The 20,140-nt window shown below is 50.4% G+C and overlaps 1 protein-coding gene and 1 long non-coding RNA gene across 3 annotated transcripts; both read left to right on the top strand.

Moving 5' to 3' along the window:
• Window positions 1–513: 513 nt before the first annotated feature.
• On the top strand, window positions 514–3,895 carry LOC115601768 (histidine triad nucleotide-binding protein 1-like). Its single transcript, XM_030472157.1, is given in 4 exon segments — window positions 514–1,105; window positions 1,107–1,133; window positions 2,678–2,782; window positions 3,556–3,895. Coding segments are annotated over 4 exon segments (546 nt in total). The 5' UTR covers window positions 514–856; the 3' UTR covers window positions 3,721–3,895.
• A 927-nt stretch (window positions 3,896–4,822) lies between these two features.
• Window positions 4,823–17,672, top strand: LOC115601772. Of its 2 annotated transcripts, XR_003989486.1 has the most exons (4): window positions 4,823–4,986; window positions 10,527–11,611; window positions 11,654–11,656; window positions 17,514–17,652. It is a non-coding gene; the product is annotated as an uncharacterized LOC115601772 (long non-coding RNA). The 2 variants fall into 2 exon arrangements; XR_003989485.1 differs by lacking the exon at window positions 4,823–4,986 and having other exon boundaries at window positions 10,368–11,611; window positions 17,514–17,672.
• The last annotated feature ends 2,468 nt before the right edge of the window (window positions 17,673–20,140 follow it).

The following is a 20,140-nucleotide window of genomic DNA, read 5'->3' as shown; positions in this document are numbered from 1 at the left end:
TCCCTGAACCTCAAGGCAGGGACTGGGGGAACAAAGTCCCTCCCATCGTGGGAAACCCGAACATGCCCAAGTCCTGCACCTGGGGAGGAACAACCCCACGCACCGGTATATGCTGGAGGCCGACTGGCTGGAAAGCAGCTTTGCAGAAAAGGACGTGGGGGGGCTCCTGGCGGACACCAAGTTGAACGTGAGCCGACAGCGTGGCCTTGCCGCAAAGGCGGCTAAGGATATCCTCAGCCCGATAGAGAGGAAAGCAGGGGTTATATACGCTACAATACAGTTGTGTGGCCCAATCAAATTGCTCTCTATCCCCGGGGGTGCAGGGCACCACAGACCACCCTTGGTCAGCTTTGGGGGCGCTGCCTATATTTCTAAAAGCCTCCTACCCAGCTCAGCGCAAAGCCTCTCTCGATCTGCCCTCCAGCCCTCGAGCCACCAGTGCTGAGCAGACGCATTTTTTTTTATTATTATTTTATTTTATTTGTGTTTTCTTTTCTCCCAGGAGGCGTGCAGCTTAGAAGCGCCTGCAATTGAAGCGGGGCTTTCAGGGAGCGATTCAGAGCAACTTCTTTTGGTTCTGTGAAATGTTCTGAAAAGTTAAGGCCCGCCCCGGCAAAAGCAGTCATTTGACTGGAGAGAGCAGCACCAAAAAGCCACAGGCACGTTTGGGGTGGACTTGATGCGGTAATAAATACCAGGAGACAGTAGTTCTAGCTACAATAGCCTCTTCCGAGGCCTCGTTGCCCTCCCACAGGGTCGCAGCACTGCACGGCGCAAACCCCTCCGCGGACTCGCCCAGCGTCTTCTCCTTCCGCGCCCCAAGGGCGCGCAAACTCCCTGAGCCCCGGTAAGCACTATGTCGACGAGGGCTGATCCGCCAAGGGGGCGGGGACAAGCGAAAACGACAGGCGAGACAGCCAATCGAGGCGCGGGATCGGCCGGCGGCGATCTGGCGGCCCAATGGGCGCCGCGGAGGGCCTGGCCGAGTGGAGGAAGCGCGGGGGCGACAACGGGCTTTGTCGTGGCTGTCGAGATTGTCGGGTCGCGGGCCGCGTGGCCCGGTGGCGCCACTACTGTCTTCGGAAAGATCATCGGCAAGCCGCTTCCCCGCCAGCGTCATCTACGAGGACGAGGTGAATGAGGAGGTGGGGGTAGTCGCGGCTTTGCTCTGTGCGCGGTTCCTCTTCCTTCCCCGCTCCCCCTGCCCCCGCGCTCGCAGGCACCCTGAGCCGAGGACCCGTTGCACGGTGGGTGCCCGGGAGCGCGGCAGGGCGGGTGGCGGCGTTGCTGCGGGTGGCTGGAGGGACGGGGCACGGACGGGGCCTCTCTGGGTTGTTGCGCTCTCTACTGCACCGTCCCTAAAACATCGCGCTTTTTCGGTGCGCCCCCCCTCCCCCACCCCGTCCCCGGCTGTCGCGGCGCGTACTGGGTTGCTGGTGCTGTCTGGCTCGCCTCGGTTCCCAGCCCCACCGTGTCGTGTGCGCGCGCGCGTAGAGGAGGGCCTCTGACGGGAACGCGCTTGGCGTAGGCCGCAGACGTTTGCCGCGTGATATCCCTTTGGCACTGCAAGTCGTGCAAAGTTGGCTGCCGAGGGATGGGAGTGGTCCTGCCTCGTGTAGGATGTTAGTCTTGAAACCTTAGATTAAGCACGCGCAGCCAATCTCCTCGGGGATTCCGGGGTGTATGTGATGTGTGTACGTATGGATGTAAACAGCAAACGTCTGAGCAGTGACCGTAATGAGTTAGTTCTGCGTTGGAGAAACGGAGGTCTTGACGTGCCTCGTAATAGCATTGTAGAGTTTTCACGGCTCTGCTGCGCTAGGCTTTGGTTCTGAACACCCAAAGTGGATTATTAAAGCCAAGAATGACAGCTTTTCTTATTTTTCTATTACAAAAAGAAGAAAAAATAATCCAGAAGCCGGCCAGGCTGCAAAAGCTTCCCAGACCTTGTTTCTGTGGTGAAGTGGGACCGTGATAAGAGCATGCTTGCAAGGTTCACGGATGCTGACGCACCACAGCGTGCTGGGAACCGGAGCAAACTGCTTAGACTGGTGGGGGAAGGAAAAAAGCAGCCGTCGCGTACACGATGTTAACTTTCAGTTAGTATCCCATTGAATTTTGTTATTGGAGTGCTGACGATGAGCAGTTAGGGATGTCTTCTGCTTTTGAAGGTAGGGTTTATGTACAACATAGAGGACAGGCTCGAACTACGCACTTGCAGGCTTCCTGTGATTATGCTTTTGTTCAGTACTTGAGCTCCCTGTACCATGGAAAGTGAATGGCCGCTCATCTTCCGCTTCACTAAATTCTTTGCTGATTCAGTTAAGCCATTTGTCTCCTGCCTCTGTGTGGACCACATCTCGAATCGAAAAACTGCTTAGGAAATGATCGACCCGAATTCAAACATACTGGAGGTTGCTAATCTGAAGTACTGGCCCGTCTCCTTGCCCCCGTCATCTTGCATGCTGAATCCCAGTTCTGGAGGGGGGCTCTGTAACTACGTTGGGTTTTGCATATAGAAAGTGTTAATATCGCGTAAGAAAAATCAACGTTTCGGCTTGTGTTTGGGGTATGCGGTAATCTGCTTCCGTACGAGTTCTTTGGGGCGTATTGATTTGCTTCAGCTATTACCTTTCTCTGGAGCCAATTACGTTTTAACTGCTTACTCTTCCTCCAGTGCCTTGTGTTCCATGATCTTTCGCCCCAAGCTCCGACGCTTTTCCTAGTCATGCCTAAGGAGGCAATTATCAGGTTATCTGAAGCAGAAGATTCTGGTGAATCTGTAAGTACTGTGAAAGCCTTCTGTACGCTAAACTGTACCTGTAATTAGTTCCTCTTTCCCCACCCCCCTTTTCCTCTTGATAGGGCACAGTAGCAGGCTAGCTTGGGTTTTCTGGCTTGTAATGGAGTTGAGCTTTTTGACTAAAAGTAGTGAGCTAAAGCAATGCTCATCCCTGGGTATGTAGTTCTGGTGCAAAATGCAGTGTTGTTTTGGAGCGCAGTCTGCTGCCTATTGTCGTGGTTTAGAGTAAGAGCAGTAGTACTTCTTTTAATATGGAGAAGAGGGCTTGGGGGTTTTGGCAGGTCAGGGGTGAGGAAGGGCAAAGCTGGCTGAGAGGTGCTGGATGCTTCACTTTCGGCTATAAAAGTCAAGTTCAAAGGCTCTGTAAACCCACGCAAAAGGCAGCCTAAAGTTTATTTTCCGCTAGAATTGCTGATGTTGCCTGAAGATATAATGGGGGCTTTAACCCGGAGACAAACTTAGCTTCTGTGGCTGTTTTGTACTCTGTTACTGTCTAGCTTGACAAAAATTGAGTAGCTCTTCACCCCCCACCCCCACCCCCTTATAGCGTGCATAATCGGTCTTTGTAGCTTTGCTTGGGAAACGTCGGTTGCGGGCGGACAGGCAGTAATTTGAAGCGCAGCGGTTGACTTGCTAGGAATTGGCTACCTGGTTTCTCTGGGTGGTTCTCTGCTCTCATTCCTTCCCTTCCTGCCCTCTTTGTGTGTGGCTTTTTATTTATTTTATTTATGGTTTCGTGCTTCCTTCTCCAGCTTCTCGGGCGTTTAATGATTGTTGGCAAGAAGTGTGCTGCTCACCTGGGCCTGACTGATGGATTCCGGATGGTTGCGGGTGAAGGGCCAGAGGGTGGGCAGTCTGTCCATCACGTACACCTACATATTCTGGGTGGCCGTCAGTTGGGCTGGCCGCCTGGCTAAGGCTTTTGTACCCCAAGAGTTGCTGCACGTGTACGAATCATCACTGGATGGATTTCGTCTGTTGCCCGTCAATCTAGCCACTGTTGGTGTCTAATTTCTTGTGAGGCGTGTCTGTGGAAGGTAATAAAAGCTTTGAGCGGCAGTTGCACAATAAAGATTTAGCATGGGGATATCATCTCTGTCTTGTGCATCTTACTGAGGGGAAATAGTTCTGCAAGTTAAAACGGTGTCTCCCCGGAGCGTAAGTATGTGGAATGTTTCAGTCTGTTAACCGTGTTCTGTAGATAGGTAGTGATTTGCCCAGTCATTTGAAGCGTGAAACTGGAACCGCTTAGCAGCCTCCTGCGTCTTGTAGGGTGCAAACTCTTAGCTTTTTGGAAGTGGTACGCAAATGTACATAAAGCCAATGTAGGCTGCTGCTGAACCTCTAGAAAATACTGTATGCGACGCTACAGGCAGGCCGTACAAGGGTGGTTTCGGCACGGTGCAATGTGTTGGGAGCATCCAACTCCTGTTGGAGCACTCGATGAATGGCTGTGTACTAAGGCCCCGTTGATATCCCTTTTCTGGTGAGGAGGGATATATATGGTAGGAGAAAACAATAGGTCTGAACGGCAGCTGTGCTGCTTCCATAGCACAGTGGACGATTGACAAATTTGTCAGTTTGGGTCAGCTGTCCCAGCTCTGTCCCCTCCCAACGTCTTGCCCACCCCCAGCTTACTGGACTCTGGGGGTGGGGGTGGTTGGAGAGCCAGGCTCCATGCTGTGGGAGCACTGCTCAGCAGTAGCCAAAACACTGGTGTGTTATCACAGCCCTGCTAGCTACAACTACCAAGCGCAGCACTGTGAGGGCTGCTGCAGTGAAAGTTGCCTCCGTCCCTGCCAGACCCAAACCAAAAGTACATGACAGGGAGACGGCAAACTTCATCTTTCTTTAACAGCTACTGAAAAAGGGAGATGGGCATGGGAAAGCAGGGCGATCCTTCGTTGCCCTTGAACACTCTGTTACTGAGGCATCTGAGACGCCCTCTGGAAGGCGTCTTCATCTCTTCCGTGTCCCGAAGCGACCAGGTGAAGTTTGGTGACGCAGGCACGTAAGCAACCCGAGGACTTGACCTTTGTTTAATCTTCCCCGGGAGGAGATGGAAACTGATATAGGATGTTTCCTTGAAACTGTACTGGTGCGGTGCAGCGCAGTGCAGTGCTTGCTTACTGAATGATTGAGCTAGGTAACATCGATTATTCTGTCTGTGCAAACTCCCTAAGGTATCTAGGAGGTGTTCCCGCATCTGGGATCACGTTGGGATCACGGAGGTGTGGTGGGATGGCTCCCGTGACTCTTTAGGAAGGACAGGCTGGGAAGATGAGGAGGGGGAGTGGCCCTTTTAGGTGAGAGAACAGCTGGACTGCATGGAGCCCTGCCTGGGGAGGGCTGATGAGCTGACCGAGAGCTTATGGCCAAGGACTGAAGAGAAGATGGGTGAGGGTGCATTGTTGCAGGTGTCTGCTATAGGCCACCCAACAAGGAAGAACAAGCGTGCGAGGCCTCCTAAAGACAGATAGGAGCAGCCTCACGTTCGCAGGCCCTGGTCCTCACGGGGGGCTTCAACCACCCCGATATCAGCTGGAGGGACAACACAGCGGGGCGTAAGCAATCTAGGAGGTTCCTGGAACGCGTCGACGACAACTTCCTCACCCAAGCGATAGAGGGGCCAAAGAGGAGAGGTGCTCTGCTGGACCTCGTACTGGCCAACAAGGAGGGGCTCGTTGGGGGTGCGAAGGTCAAAGGCAACCTTGGCTGCAGTGACTATGAGATGGCGGAGTTCAGGCTCTCGGGAGGAGGGTAAAAAGCAAGCTTATACCCCTGCACTTGAGGAGAGCCGACTCTGGCCTCTTCAGGGATCTGCTTAGAAGCATCCCGTGGGGTAAAGGCCCCGGAGGGAAGAGGGGCCCAAGAAAGCTGGTTCGTATTGGAGGGTCACCTCCTCCAAGCTCAGGAGTGTTCCATCCAACGAGCAGGAAGTTGGGCAAAAATGCCAGGAGGCCCATGTGGATGAGCTCCTGGCCAAACTCAAGCACAAAGAGGAAGCCTGCAGAGGGTGGAAGCGAGGACCCACCCCCCTCCGGTAAGTAAGACAGGAGATGATCTAGTGACAACCAACATGGAGAAGGCTGAGTGAGGTACTCAACGATTTTTTTCCCTCCGTTTTCACTGGCAGTCACTGTTCCCACGTGCCTCAAGTCCCTGAACCTCAAGGCAGGGACTGGGGGAACAAAGTCCCTCCCATCGTGGGAAACCCGAACATGCCCAAGTCCTGCACCTGGGGAGGAACAACCCCACGCACCGGTATATGCTGGAGGCCGACTGGCTGGAAAGCAGCTTTGCAGAAAAGGACGTGGGGGGGCTCCTGGCGGACACCAAGTTGAACGTGAGCCGACAGCGTGGCCTTGCCGCAAAGGCGGCTAAGGATATCCTCAGCCCGATAGAGAGGAAAGCAGGGGTTATATACGCTACAATACAGTTGTGTGGCCCAATCAAATTGCTCTCTATCCCCGGGGGTGCAGGGCACCACAGACCACCCTTGGTCAGCTTTGGGGGCGCTGCCTATATTTCTAAAAGCCTCCTACCCAGCTCAGCGCAAAGCCTCTCTCGATCTGCCCTCCAGCCCTCGAGCCACCAGTGCTGAACACGCGCAGAAGATTTTAGATGTTGTTACCCCACAAAGTAAAGTGGAAGCTCAGCGATTTTTTGGTTGGTTTGGCTTTTGGCGACAACACGTCCCTCAGCTGGGGCAAATACGTGCTCCGTTCTGTAAAGTAACGCCAAAGAAATATGTATTCGAGCGGGGAAATGAGCAGCAGCAAGCATTTGAAACAGCTAAACAAGCAGTTCAACAGGCTCTGGACCTCTGGCCAGTACAGGCCGGAGAGGCGGAATTGAATTTCTCTGTAAATGATCATTATGCCAATTGGAGTCTTTGGCAGAAGCAGGGTAGGAAGAAAGTGCCCTTAGGATTTTGGAACCGGAAATTACCTGGAGCTGGACAAAGGTATACACCATTCAAGAAGCAGTTATTGGCACGTCGATGGGCCTTAGTGGAAACGGAACAAATGACAATCGGGCATGGCGTGGCACTAAGGCCTGAAATTCCAATAATGCAGTGGGTAAACAGTTCACCCAAGACGCACAGGATAGGACATGCTCAGGAAGCTAGCGTAATTAAATGGAAATGGTATATCCAAGATAGAGCTAAAGTAGGGGTTGGGGGAGTGGCAGCGCCTCATGAGAAAGTCGCCAACGCCCCTGCAAGTGAACCAGCAAATGTAGATCACCTGGATAGAAAACAAGAATCACCGGTAAAATGGGGAAAACCCCTAGACCAACTGACAGGAGAAGAAAGGAAGCATGCCTGGTTTACTGATGGGTCAGCTAAATATATTAGTGGGAAACGTTTTTGGAAAGGCGTAGCCTATAACCTGTCCCAGAATAAGTTCCAAGTCACTAGGGGTGAAGGTAAAAGTAGCCGGTATGCCGAATTATATGCCGTATATGTGGCAATTAAACAAGGAGAACTGGGACAACGTCATGTTTTTACGGATTCGTGGTCAGTTGCCAATGGTTTAGCTACCCGGCTCCCAACTTGGGCCAAACATGACTGGAAAATTCATTCCAAAGAAGTATGGGGGAAGGAATTGTGGCAGGATATTTGGGCATTTGTCCAACAAACTCAAGTCACAGTGTTCCATGTAGATGCCCACTGTGGAACGATGGTATAATTCTGTTGCAGATGGACAAGCAAAAACCTCCCAAGTCGCGGAAGACCCTCATCACGCACAACAGATGGGTTTGGCCAAATGGGTCCACCAGAAATGCAGTCATCTTGGGGAGAAAGCCACTTGCAGGTGGGCCCAAGACCACGGAATTGTTATAAATTTGGATATCATTAAAAGGGTGATAGCCCAGTGCCCCATCTGCCAACATACACAGCAAAGGACCGTACCGCACATAGTACAAGGGCAATTGAATCGGGGAAAATTGCCAGGGCAAATCTGGCAAATGGATTATATAGGTAGTCTGCCGGCCCATCGGGGTTGTCGATATGTGTGTACTGCCGTTGACACATACTCTGGATATTTAATAGCACATCCATGTAGACGAGCAACCCAGGATAGTACAATTAAACCACTGGAATTGATTATTTTATACCGTGGCATTCCTTTGCAAATTCAGAGCGACAATGGTTCGCACTTTAAAAACCAGAAAGTACAACAATTTGCTGATACGAACAACATACAATGGATATTTCATATACCATATTATCCACAAGCCGCCGGATTAATTGAACGGATGAATGGCTTGCTTAAGGAACGGTTGAAGAGACTGGGGGGAGGCAAATCAAACACGTGGAGAGACCATTTGCCTGAAGCACTACCGGTATTGAACAATAGACCCATTGGGGAAATGGAAACCCCTTTAATGAGGATGGCTACCCCTAATTTGCAAATAAAACCATTAACAGTAGCAGAGACCCTCACATACTGGGAAATAAAGGAGGGAGCTTTAGCACCTTATCGAGCAACTCTGGATACCGCAGGATTAGATTCGTATGCTTTACAAATGCATAGATTGAACACCCGAGGCATTTGTGTCATTGATACCGGTACTGGGGTATATATTCCATCGGGTTACTTTGGTTTGATAGCCCCAAGGTCCGCTTTAGCCATCAAAGGTATTCAAATACTTGGGGGCATCATTGATTCAGATTATCAGGGGGAGATCAAGGTGATTTTGTTGAATAGCGGAGATCAAGATATCTTAATTCAGCCACAAGGCCGTGTTGCCCAAATGTTGATTTTGCCTGTGTTGAAAACACAAGTGAGTAAGGGGGAAGCCCCACAGAGAACTACAGCTTGAGGGAACTGTGAATTTGGATCCACTGACCAATTGAATAGTGGAGCTAAAGTTTGGGTCCAAACACCCAAGGGCCCACCCGAGCTGGCTGAAATTATTGCCACTGGAAAAGACAATGCAGTATTAGTGATTAAATCCGGACAAGAAAAATGGGAATATGTCCCTGCAAATAAATGCTATTTAAGAGGATGATATTATTGTGTTTTAGTTTTGTGTTTTACAGGAACTACAGCTCCTAGCCGTCCTCATATGCCTTATGGTCCCTTTGGGCGATGCCATTACCCCAGGAAGATATCTGAAAAGGACTGACATCTCGCTTGTGCGCCGGAGATGGAAGAGCAGCACCACACCTTGCAGACGACAAGATAATTACACCTGTAATGTGAATGAACCTTGCCTTCGTAGCTAATTCAACATTTTCCCCAGGAGTACACCTGTGGACAACCAGTTTGTCAGAAAACCGCTACGAATGATTGTTTGTGCAGTATCAAACGGATTAAGATGTAGTAACTATAGCTAATGCTAGTATTGTCGTTATCAAATGTTGCAACCTTTCTAGTGCTTATAATCACTGTGCTCATAGTACAGAAAATGTATACGACCTGAGTAGTAGTAGTGGGAATATAACTCTAGCATCCCTCAGCGTGCATAATGGTCGTTATACTCATTTTATTAACGATATGGACCTGCTGTCTGTGGTACCAATCATGAGACATTGTGTCTCGTGTGTCTCCGTCGTGATCGGGAATCAAAGGACCGAATGTAATGCATGGGAACCTAGCTGAGAGTTGATTCCCTCTCATGACTGAGGGAGATAGCAAAGTATGTTTTTTATCAAAGTGTATTCGGTAGAGTATACATGTTTACGTTCATCGTGACTGTTTGTCGGAAAGAGGCAGGAAAACACAGGTGTGTGCAGCTGTTCTGTGACCTTCATACTTGGCCGCGCTGGGGTGCCGGTGTGGACAACAGTGAGATCATGAGAAACTGCACGGCCCCAGGAGTAAACAATGACAGAGCTGGCATAAAGGCGGTTGTTTTTCTAAGGGTATAAAAGCAGGACCCCCTTGTGGCCGAATCCGAAGCCTCACCTATGGGTGGATGAACCACGTAGGAATTTTCCCAGTTACCTGAGACTCCTGGCATCGGCTGCAACGGGGCTTCCCAGCTTGAAGTGTGGGCCTGGATGCTGATTCAGTGGTGTCTGGTGATGTATTTCTTCTTAATCTCTGTTCTCTCTATGCAGTAATGATTTGATGCATTGCTAATTTTCCTCTGTACTTTATATGTATAGATCTCTGATTTGCTTTATTGTACTTATTTAGTATGTATAGAGAGATATATACCTGATTCACGTTAGTGTGCCTGTTTGCTTTAGAGTCCTTATTCGCTTTAGTGTGCTTGTTTAATACACTGTGCATATTCTACAGCTGGTGTCTGGCTGTTTTGTGGCGTACCCTGCCGGTTAGCAGAACATAGGGGAAAGTTGCCTCCGTCCCCGCCAGACCCAAACCAAAAGTACATGACAGGGAGACGGCAAACTCCATCTTTCTTTAACAGCTACTGAAAAAGGGAGATGGGCATGGGAAAGCAGGGCGATCCTTCGTTGCGCTTGAACGCTCTGTTACTGAGGCATCTGAGACGCCCTCTGGAAGGCGTCTTCATCTCTTCCTTGTCCCCAAGCGACCAGGTGAAGTTTGGTGATGCAGGCACTTAAGCAACCCGAGGACTTGACCTTTATTAAATCTTCCCCGGAGGAGATGGAAACCGATATTGGATGTTTCCTTGAAACTGCACTGGTGCAGTGCAGCGCAGCGGAATGCAGTGCAGTGCTTGCTTACTGAATGATTGAGCTAGGTAACATCGATTATTCTGTCTGTGCAAACTCCCTAAGGTATCTAGGAGGTGTTCCCGCTTCCGGGGGCAGGCGAATTTTGAAGAAGCTGGTATGGCTTATACATTCAGGGGGTCTGGGTGATTACCATAGGTTTTGGAAGCCTGTGGTGCCTGGTGGAATTGATGTCTCGCCTCGCAGGCAGCGTTGCTGATACTTCAGAGAGAGCAAAGGGTTATTAAAACAGCCCCCCCCCCTCCAGCGCTGGGGACTCTACCGCATCCCTGGGGAGGCTGTTCCAGTGGCTGATTGTTCTCACTGTTTAAAAAAAATCCAACCCAAAACCAAACAGCAAAACCCAAGTTTGTCTTGTATGGAGATGAAACCTCTCTCCTGGCGCAGACTTGTACCTGTCATCTCTATGTGGCTCCTTGTGCAGAGAGTGCCTCTGTCCTCTCTTTGTAGCCCCCCTTTAAGTGGTGGAAGACTGTGCTGAGGTGTGTTGCGTGTGTCCCCCGAGCCTTCTCCAAGGGAGAAAAGACCCAACTCCTTCAGTCTTTCCTCATAGGGCAGGTTGTCCGGCCCTTTGATCATCTTTGTGGCCCTCCTTGGGACCCTCTCCAGTCTGTCTGCATCTTTGTTTGAATTGCGGGGACCAGAACCGGACACAGTGCTCCAGGGGTGGCCGCCTCTGCCAGAAGAGGCCAGGGTCTGCCCTGTGCCGGACAGGGCTGGTTCCAGCCAGCAGGTCACCTCCAGCATTTGCATGAAAGCAAGGAAGCACCTACAAGGCACCATTATGGAGAAATCCCCCAAGCCCTTTCTAGGGAGCCAACATGCTGGGGCGCCTCTCTGAAGCGCCTGTATGCGATCGCACGCAGCATGGGGAATAAGCATGAGGAGCCGGAGATGCGTGTGCGGTTGCAGGGCTAGGATCTCATTGGGATCACGGAGAGGTGGTGGGATGTCTCCTGTGACTCTTTAGGAAGGACAGGCTGGGAAGATGAGGAGGGGGAGTGGCCCTTTTAGGTGAGAGAACAGCTGGACTGCATGGAGCCCTGCCTGGGGAGGGCTGATGAGCCGACCGAGAGCTTATGGGCAAGGACTGAAGAGAAGACGGGTGAGGGTGGCATTGTAGCGGGTGTGTCCTGGGTTCAACAGTAGCAGTAATTTTTTCTCCTTTGTAGCTGGTGCAGTGCTGTGTTTTCGACTTTAGTCTGGGAACAGTGCTGATAACACACCACCGTTTTTAGTTCTTGCTAAGAAATGTTTACTCTGATAAAGGACTTTCTCAGTCTCATGCTCTGCCAGGGAGGAGGGGAAGCCGGGAGGAAGCAGAGACAGGACACCTCATCCAAACTAGCCAAAGGGGTATTCCATACCACAGCACGTCATGCCCAGTGTATAAACCGGGGGGAGTTACCCGGAAGGCCCAGATCGTTGCTCGGGTCGGGCTGGGTATCAGTCGGCGGCTGGTGAGCAATTGTATTCTCTCCCCTTGTTATTCCCCTTATCATTATTATTATTGGTGGTAGCAGCAGTAGTTTTGTATTATACCTTAGTTACTGGACTGCTCTTATCTCAACCCGTGGGAGTTACATTCTTTCTATTCTCCTCCCCATCCCTCTGGGAGCGGGGAGAGGAAGAAGTGTGGGAGCGAGGGAGCAGCCGCGTGGTTCTGAGTTGCCAGTTGGGCTTAAACCACGACAGTTCTTTGTGGCGCCCAACGTGGGGCACGAAGGGTTGAGATAACGACAGATCTGACCAGAGTGTTTCTAATCGTGTTTGTGATAAGCATTCATCGTTTTGGATTAATCGTCACTCATTACACTGTTGATTTATTTGCTCCCCGAGTTGTTGCGCTTGATCTCAGAGTTTCAGCATGTCCTACCTTACTTACAGCCAGTATTTGCTGGTTTAGTGTTTATCGGCTGGGGGGCCTGGGCTAAGGTTCTTGTTTCGCTGTACTTCATGGTAATGACTTGTAATACAATAGACTCATTGATCATGAAACTGGTCTGGCTTGCGCTTCCGGTGTGGCCATCACCTCTATACTTTGGGAGGTATATAATGAAATATTTTAGCAATTGCATATCTTTTTTTTCTCCTCGGGGGGTCAACCTACTAAGGAGGCATTCCCTTACACCCCCCGTTCCCCCACCAGCCTATTTGCAACAGCATTTGAGAGTTCTGAAGGTTTTGGATGGCCTTTGAATACCCTTGAGACCTGCCTGCTGATTGTGCTGGGGATCAGCATGTTGGCACACATACGGAGTGTGTTTTACCCACAGCCATCCCACCCTGGGAACACCCTATTTCATCTGATCTCGAAAGTTAAGCAGTGTCGGGTTCAAGTCTGGTCTAGGGTTGGACGACGATCTAGGAGGACCACCAAGAGATTTTCCCTGAGGCTGGACAGTCACGAGTGGCAGGGTGTGTGGGATAGTATGGGCAAGTATCTAGGCCAGTGGGCCCCTCCAGTGCTTTGGAACTTCACCCCTGAACAAGTGCAACATCCGGAAAAACTAGTAAAACACTTAAACGAGGTGCGCTGTCATCCTGGTTATACCAGAGAGGGACAACTCGCTGCAACGTGCTGGGGCTTGGCCTACGCCTACAGAGCCCTGCTCAACACTATCCAGCACCTTCAAAGGGAAAAAGATGCCTCTGTATTTGATGGCAAAGCAACAGACAACGCAGCTCCTCCGACTCCAAGCACAGCAGCTACACCAACCCCAGTGACAAGCACAGCAGCTACTCAAACCCCGACAGCAACAGACAACGCAGCTGTTGGTGTTACTCAACCCCCAAGCACAACAGCTGCACCAACCCTGGCAACAGACACTGCAGCCACTCCAATCCTAGTGGCAGACTCTGCAGCCACTCCAACCACAGTGACAAACACTGCAGGTAAAACAAATGGCCAATTTGTGACAATATCTGTTGCCCCTGTAAGCAAAAGCAAATGAGAGGCACAAAGAGCAACCCCTGCAGTGAAGAAAGATGAATTTCCAATGCAATTACTACACGGAACAGCATCTGAACAAGAGTTACTACTACGTGGATCAGAGGAAGAGGAAGAAGAAGAAGAGGTCACTTCTCGACCCCGGACCTCAACCGAGCTGCGGAATATGCGAAAAGATTTCAGCCGTCTTCCAGGGGAGCACATTGTCACCTGGTTGCTCTGATGCTGGGACAATGGGGCCGACGGTCACGAACTAGAAGGTAGGGAAGCCAAGCAGTTGGGATCACTTGCTAGGGAAGGAGGAATTGACAAAGCGATTGCAAGAGAGAAGCGAGCCCTCAGCCTCTGGATGCAGCTCTTGGCAGCCGTGAAGGAAAGGTTTCCCTACAAAGACGACATTATGAGTCGCTCAGCCAAGTGGACCACGATAGAGAAAGGCATCCAGTCCCTGAGGGAATCAGCCATTCTAGAGATGATCTATCATAGGCCGGATGCCAGGAACACATCCGTAGATCCAGATGAAGTCGAATGTACACGACCCATGTGGCGGAAACTTACACAGAGTGCGCCATCATCATATGCCCACTCATTGGCATCAATGACCTGGAATGACGGAGCATCACCAACAGAGGATGACCTGATTCGTCAACTCTGAGAGTTCGAAGACAATCTCACCCCTTCCATCATTTCAGCTGTGGAAAAACTGTCCCAGGAGTTCAAACAATTGAGAGACGATTTATCCGATCTATCCAGCTCCCCACATGTACCAACCCATGTCTCAGCTATTAACAGAAGGCGCCCTACTGCTCGAGAAAGAAAATATAGGAGGTACACGCCACGGGCCACCCTATGGTTTTACCCTCAGGATCCCGGAGAAGACATGAGAAAGTGGGATGGAAAACCTACCTCAGCTCTGGAGCAACGGGTGCGTGAACTGAAGAGGAGAATAACGGTCAAGGATGATCCTCCCATGAAAGCTGCTGCTCCAGTCTCTGGTGAGCAGTTTCCCAGATTGAGTGGAAGAGCTGATTTTACTCCAGCTCCTGTGATAAGGAATACTAATCCCTTTCTACAAGACATAAGAGGTGATGCGTGCTGAAGTGGCCCCACCATATAATGAACTTCCAGACAGTGAGAAGCAATATGCCTTGTTTTCTGATGGGTCCTGCTGTATTGTGGGAAAGCATCGAGATGGAAGGCAGCTGTGTGGAGTCCGCTGCAACAAGTTGCAGAAACTGCTGAAGGAGAGGGTGAATCAAGTCAGTTTGCAGAGGTGAAAGCCATCCAGCTGGCCTTGGACATTGCTGAACGGGAAAAACGGCCAGTACTTTATCTCTCTACTGACTCGTGGATGGTGGCAAATGCCCTGTGGGGGTGGTTGCAGCAATGGAAGCAGAGCAACTGGCAAAGCAGAGGTAAACCCATCTGGGCTGCTGCATTGTGGCAAGATATCGCTGCCCGGATGCAGAACCTGGTGGTGCAGGTACGCCACGTAGGTGCTCATGTACCCAAGAGTCAGGCCTCTGAGGAACACCAGAACAACCAGCAAGTGGATAAAGCTGCTAAGATTGAAGTGGCTCAGATGGACTTAGATTGGCAACATAAGGGTGAATTATTTTTAGCCCGGTGGGCCCATGACACCTCAGGCCATCAAGGCAGAGATGCACCATATAGATGGTCTCGTGATCGAGGGGTGGACTTAACAATGGTCACTATTGCCCAGGTTATTCATGAATGTCAAATGTGCTGCAATTAAACAAGCCAGGCGGTTAAAGCCTCTCTGGTATGGAGGACGATGGCTGAAGTACAAATATGGGGAGGCCTGGCAGATTGACTACATCACACTCCCACCGACCCGCCAAGGCAAGCGCTGTGTGCTACCATGGTAGAAGCAACCACCGGATGGCTGGAAACATACGCCGTGCCCCACGCCACTGCCCGGAACGCTATCCTGGGCCTTGAGAAGCGAGTACTGTGGCAACACGGCACCCCAGAAAGAACTGAATCAAACAATGGGACTCATTTCCGGAACAACTTTATAGACGCTTGGGCCAAAGAGCATGGCATTGAGTGGGTATATCACATCCCCTACCATGCACCAGCCTCTGGGAAAATCGAACGGTACAATGGGCTGTTAAAAACTACACTGAGAGCAATGGGTGGTGGGACTTGCAAACACTGGGATACACATTTACCAAAAGCCACCTGGTTGGTCAACACTAGCGGATCTGCCAACAGGGCTGGCCCAGCCCAATCAGAACTTTTACGTCCTGTAGAGGGGGATAAAGTTCCTGTGGTGCACATAAAGAATTTGTTGGGGAAGACAGTCTGGGTTATTCCTGCTTCAAGTAAAGGCAAACCCACTTTTGGGATTTTGCTTTTGCTCAGGGACCCGGATATACTTGGTGGGTAATGCGGGAAGATGGGGAAGTCTGATGCGTACCTGAAGGGGATTAAATTTTGGGGGGAAAATAGCCAATGAACACAACTGTATGCTGTTGCCTGCTACATAACACTTTTATAGCCACCAGCTAGATGTCTTCAGGTTACCAGTGACTGACCCTGACTTCCCTCTGATCATCACCTGTCCTGGGTTCAGCTATAGCAGTCATTTTTCTCCTTCTTAGTAGCTGGTGCAGTGCTGTGTTTTTTGACTTTCAGCCTGGGAACAACGCTGATAACACCGATGTTTTTAGTTGTTGCTAAGTAATGTTTATTCCAACCAAGGACTTTCTCAGTCTCATGCTTTGCCAGGGAGGAGGGGAAGCCGGGAGGAAGCAGAGACAGGACACCTGACCCAAACTAGCCAAAGGGGTATTCCATACCACAGCACGTCATGCCCAGTATATAAACCAGGGGGAGTTACCCGGAAGGCCGAGATCACTGCTCGGGTCGGGCTGGGTATCGGTCGGCGGGTGGTGAGCAATTCTATCCTCTCCCCTTGTTATTTCACTAATCATTATTATCATTGGCGGTAGCAGTAGTGGTTTTGTATTATACCTTAGTTGCGGGACTGCTCTTATCTCAACCCGTGGGAGTTGCATTCTTCCGATTCTCCTCCCCATCCCTCCGGGAGCGGGGGGAGGAAGAAGGGGGGGAGTGAGCGAGCGGCTGCGCGGTTCTGAGTTACCGGCTGGGCTCAAACCACGACATCACCCCAACGAAGAACAAACTTTGTTGAAACCAGACAAGCTCAGCAGTGACCAGACGAGTTTGGCGGTGTCATCAGCAGGCAACAATCCAACACTACACACCATCCCTCCTGCCCCGAAAGACTGTTACAAGAGATGGAGCCTGACATCATGGACTGGATGAATTCAGCAACTTTATAGGGATTGGTCCATGGACTAAGGAATGATATCTCTCTTTGTGCGTGTGTGGGTGTGTATATATATATGTGCATATATATGTGTGTGTATATATATATGAGACAAAAGCGATGGTATATTGAGAAATGTGGGATCTGAGCATGATGTCAATAGTATGGAATCAGGGGTGGATACTGTCTGGAGTTCAGCCGTCGCAGTAATTTTTTGTCCTCCTTAGTAGCTGGTGCAGTGCTGTGTTTTTGACTTTAGTCTGGGAACAGTGCTGATAACACAGTGATGTTTTTAGTACTTGCTAAGTAATGTTTAACCTGATCAAGGACTTTATTAGTCTCATGCTCTGCCAGGGAGGAGGGGAAGCCAGGAAGAAGCAGAGACAGGACAACTGACTCAAACTAGCCAAATGGGAATTCCATACCACAGCACGTCATGCCCAGTATATAAACTGGGGGGAGTTAACCGTAAGGCCAAGATTGCTGCTCGGGTTGGGCTGGGTATCGGTCGGCGGCTGGTGAGCAATTGTATTCCCTCCCCTTGTTATTCCCCTTATCATTATTATTATTATTGGTGGTTGCAGTAGTAGTTTTGTATTATACCTTAGGTACTGGACTGTTCTTATCTCAACCTGTGGAAGTTACATTCTTTCGATTCTCCTCCCCGTGCCTTTGGGAGCGGGGGGAGAAAGAAGGAGGGGAGTGAGTGAGCAGCTGCATGCTTCTGAGTTAACGGCTGGGCTTAAACCACAAAGGGTATCAGCTATAGGCTGCCCGACCAGGAAGAACAAGCGGGTGAGTCCTCCTAAAGACAGATAGGAGCAGCCTCACGTTCGCAGGCCCTGGTCCTCACGGGGGACTTCAACCGCCCCGATATCAGCTGGAGGGACAACACAGCGGGGCGTAAGCAATCTAGGAGGTTCCTCGAGCACGTCGTTGACAACTTCCTCACCCAAGTGATAGAGGGGCCAAAGAGGAGAGGTGCTCTGCTGGACCTCGTACTGGCCAACAAGGAGGAGCTCGTTGGGGATGCGAAGGTCAAAGGCAGCCTTGGCTGCAGTGACCGTGAGATGGTGGAGTTCAGGCTCTCGAGACGGGCGTAAAAAGCAAGCTTACACCCCTGCACTTGAGGAGAGCCGACTCTGGCCTCTTCAGGGATCTGCTTGGAAGTGTCCTGTGGGATAAGGCCCCGGAGGGAAGAGGGGCCCAAGAAAGCTGGTTCGTATTGGAGGGTCACCTCCTCCAAGCTCAGGAGTGTTCCATCCAACGAGCCGGAAGTTGGGCGAAAATGCCAGGAGGCCCATGTGGATGAGCAAGGAGCTCCTTATTCATTTAAGTGTGCATATTCTACGGCTAGCGTGTGGTTGTTTTGTGGCATACCCTGCCTGTTATCAGAACATAGGGGGAAAGTTGCCTACGTCCCTGACCCAATCCAAAGTTGCTCCCAATCAAAATGCTTGCTATCCCCGGTGTTGCAGGGCACCACAGACCACCCTTGGTCAGCTTTGGTGGCGCTGCCTTTTTTTCTAAAATACTCCTACTCAGCTGTCCTGGGTTCAGGTGTAGCAGTCATTTTTTTCCTTCTTAGTAGCTGGTTTAGTGGTGTGTTTTCGACTTTAGTCTGAGAACAACGCTGATAACACACTGATGTTTTTAACTGTTGCTAAGTAATATTTATTCCGATCAATGACTTTCTCAGTCTCATGCTCTGCCAGGTTGGAGGGGCGCGAGAAGCCAGGAGGAAGCAGAGACCAGACACCTGACCCAAACTAGCCAAAGGGGTATTCCATACCACAGCATGTCATGCCCAGTATATCAACTGAGGGGAGTTACCCGGAAGGCCCAGATTGCTGCTTGGGTCAGGCTGGGTATTGGGTGGCGGGTGGTGAGCATTTGTATTTTCTCCCCTTGTTGTTTCCCTTATCACTATTATTATTGGTGGTAGGAGTAGTAGTTTTGTATTATACCTTAGTTACTGGACTGTTCTTATCTCAACCTGTGGGAGTTATATTCTTTCGATTCTCCTCCCCATCCCTCCAGGAGTGGGGGGAGGAAGAACGGGTGGGGGGAGGGAGTGAGAGGCTGCGTGGTTCCGAGTTACCGGCTGGGCTTAAACCATGACAGTTCTTTTTGTCGCGCAATGTGGGGCACGAAGGGTTGAGATGACATCTGAGCAGAGTGTGTCTACTCGTATTTGTGCTAAGCATTCATTGTTTTGGATTAATAGTCACTCGTTACAATGTTGATTTATTTGCTCTCAGATTTGTTGCGCTTGGTCTCAGAGGTTCAGCATGTCATACCTTACTTACAACCAGTATTTGCTGTTTTAGTATTTATCAGCTGGGGGGCCTGGTCTAAGCTTACTGTTTCACTGTACTTCATGGTAATGACTTGTAATGCAATAGAATCATAGATTATGAAACTGGTCTGGCTTGCGTTCCCAGCATGGTCATCACCTCTATACTTTGGGAGGCATATAATGGAATTTTTTAGCAATTACACATCTTTTTTTTTCTCCTCGGGGGGTCAATCTATGAAGGAGACATTCCCTAACACCCTCCACTCCCCCACCAGGCTATTTACAGTAGCATTTGAGAATTATAAAGGTTTTGTTTGGCCTTTGAATACCTTTGAGACCAGATGGATTTACCTCTGCGTTGCCAGTTGCTCTGCTTCCATTGCTGCAACCACCCCCACAGGGCGTTTGCCACCGTCCATGAGTCAGTATAGAGATAAAGTACTGGCCATTTTTCTCATTCAGCAATGTCCAAGGCCAGCTGGATGGCTTTCACCTCTGCAAACTGACTTGACTCACGTTCTCCTTCAGCAGCTTCTGTATCTTTTCATAGGGAAATCCATACAGCTGCCTTCCATCTCCGATGCTTTCCAACAATGCAACAGGACCCATCAGTAAACAAGGCATATTGCTTCTTACTTTCTGATAGTTTATTATATGGTGAGACTTCTTCAGCATGCATCACCTCTTCCTCTGTTGACATTCCAAAATCTTTGCCTTCTGGCCAGTCCATGATGACTTCTAGAATTCCTGGACGACTGGGATTTCCTATTCGACCTCACTGTGTAATTAGTGCGGCCCACTGACTCCATGTAGCATCGGTTACATGATGTGTAGAGGAGACCCTGCCTTTGAACATCCAGCCCAGCACAGGCAACCGGGGTGCCAGGAGGAGCTGCGCTTCAGTTCCGATCACTTCTGAGGCAGCTCGAACCCCTTCATAGGCTGCCAGTATCTCTTTTTCAGTGGGAGTATAGCTGGCCTCGGATCCTTTATATCCCCGACTCCAAAAGCCGAGGGGTCGACCTTGAGTCTCCCCTGGAGCTTTCTGCCAGAGGCTCCAGGTAGGGCCATTGTCCCCAGCTGCGGTGTAA

This window comes from Strigops habroptila, chromosome W, assembly GCF_004027225.2.
Source record: "Strigops habroptila isolate Jane chromosome W, bStrHab1.2.pri, whole genome shotgun sequence".
Lineage (NCBI taxonomy): Eukaryota > Metazoa > Chordata > Aves > Psittaciformes > Psittacidae > Strigops > Strigops habroptila.
This window is presented reverse-complemented; position numbering and strand designations above follow the sequence as displayed.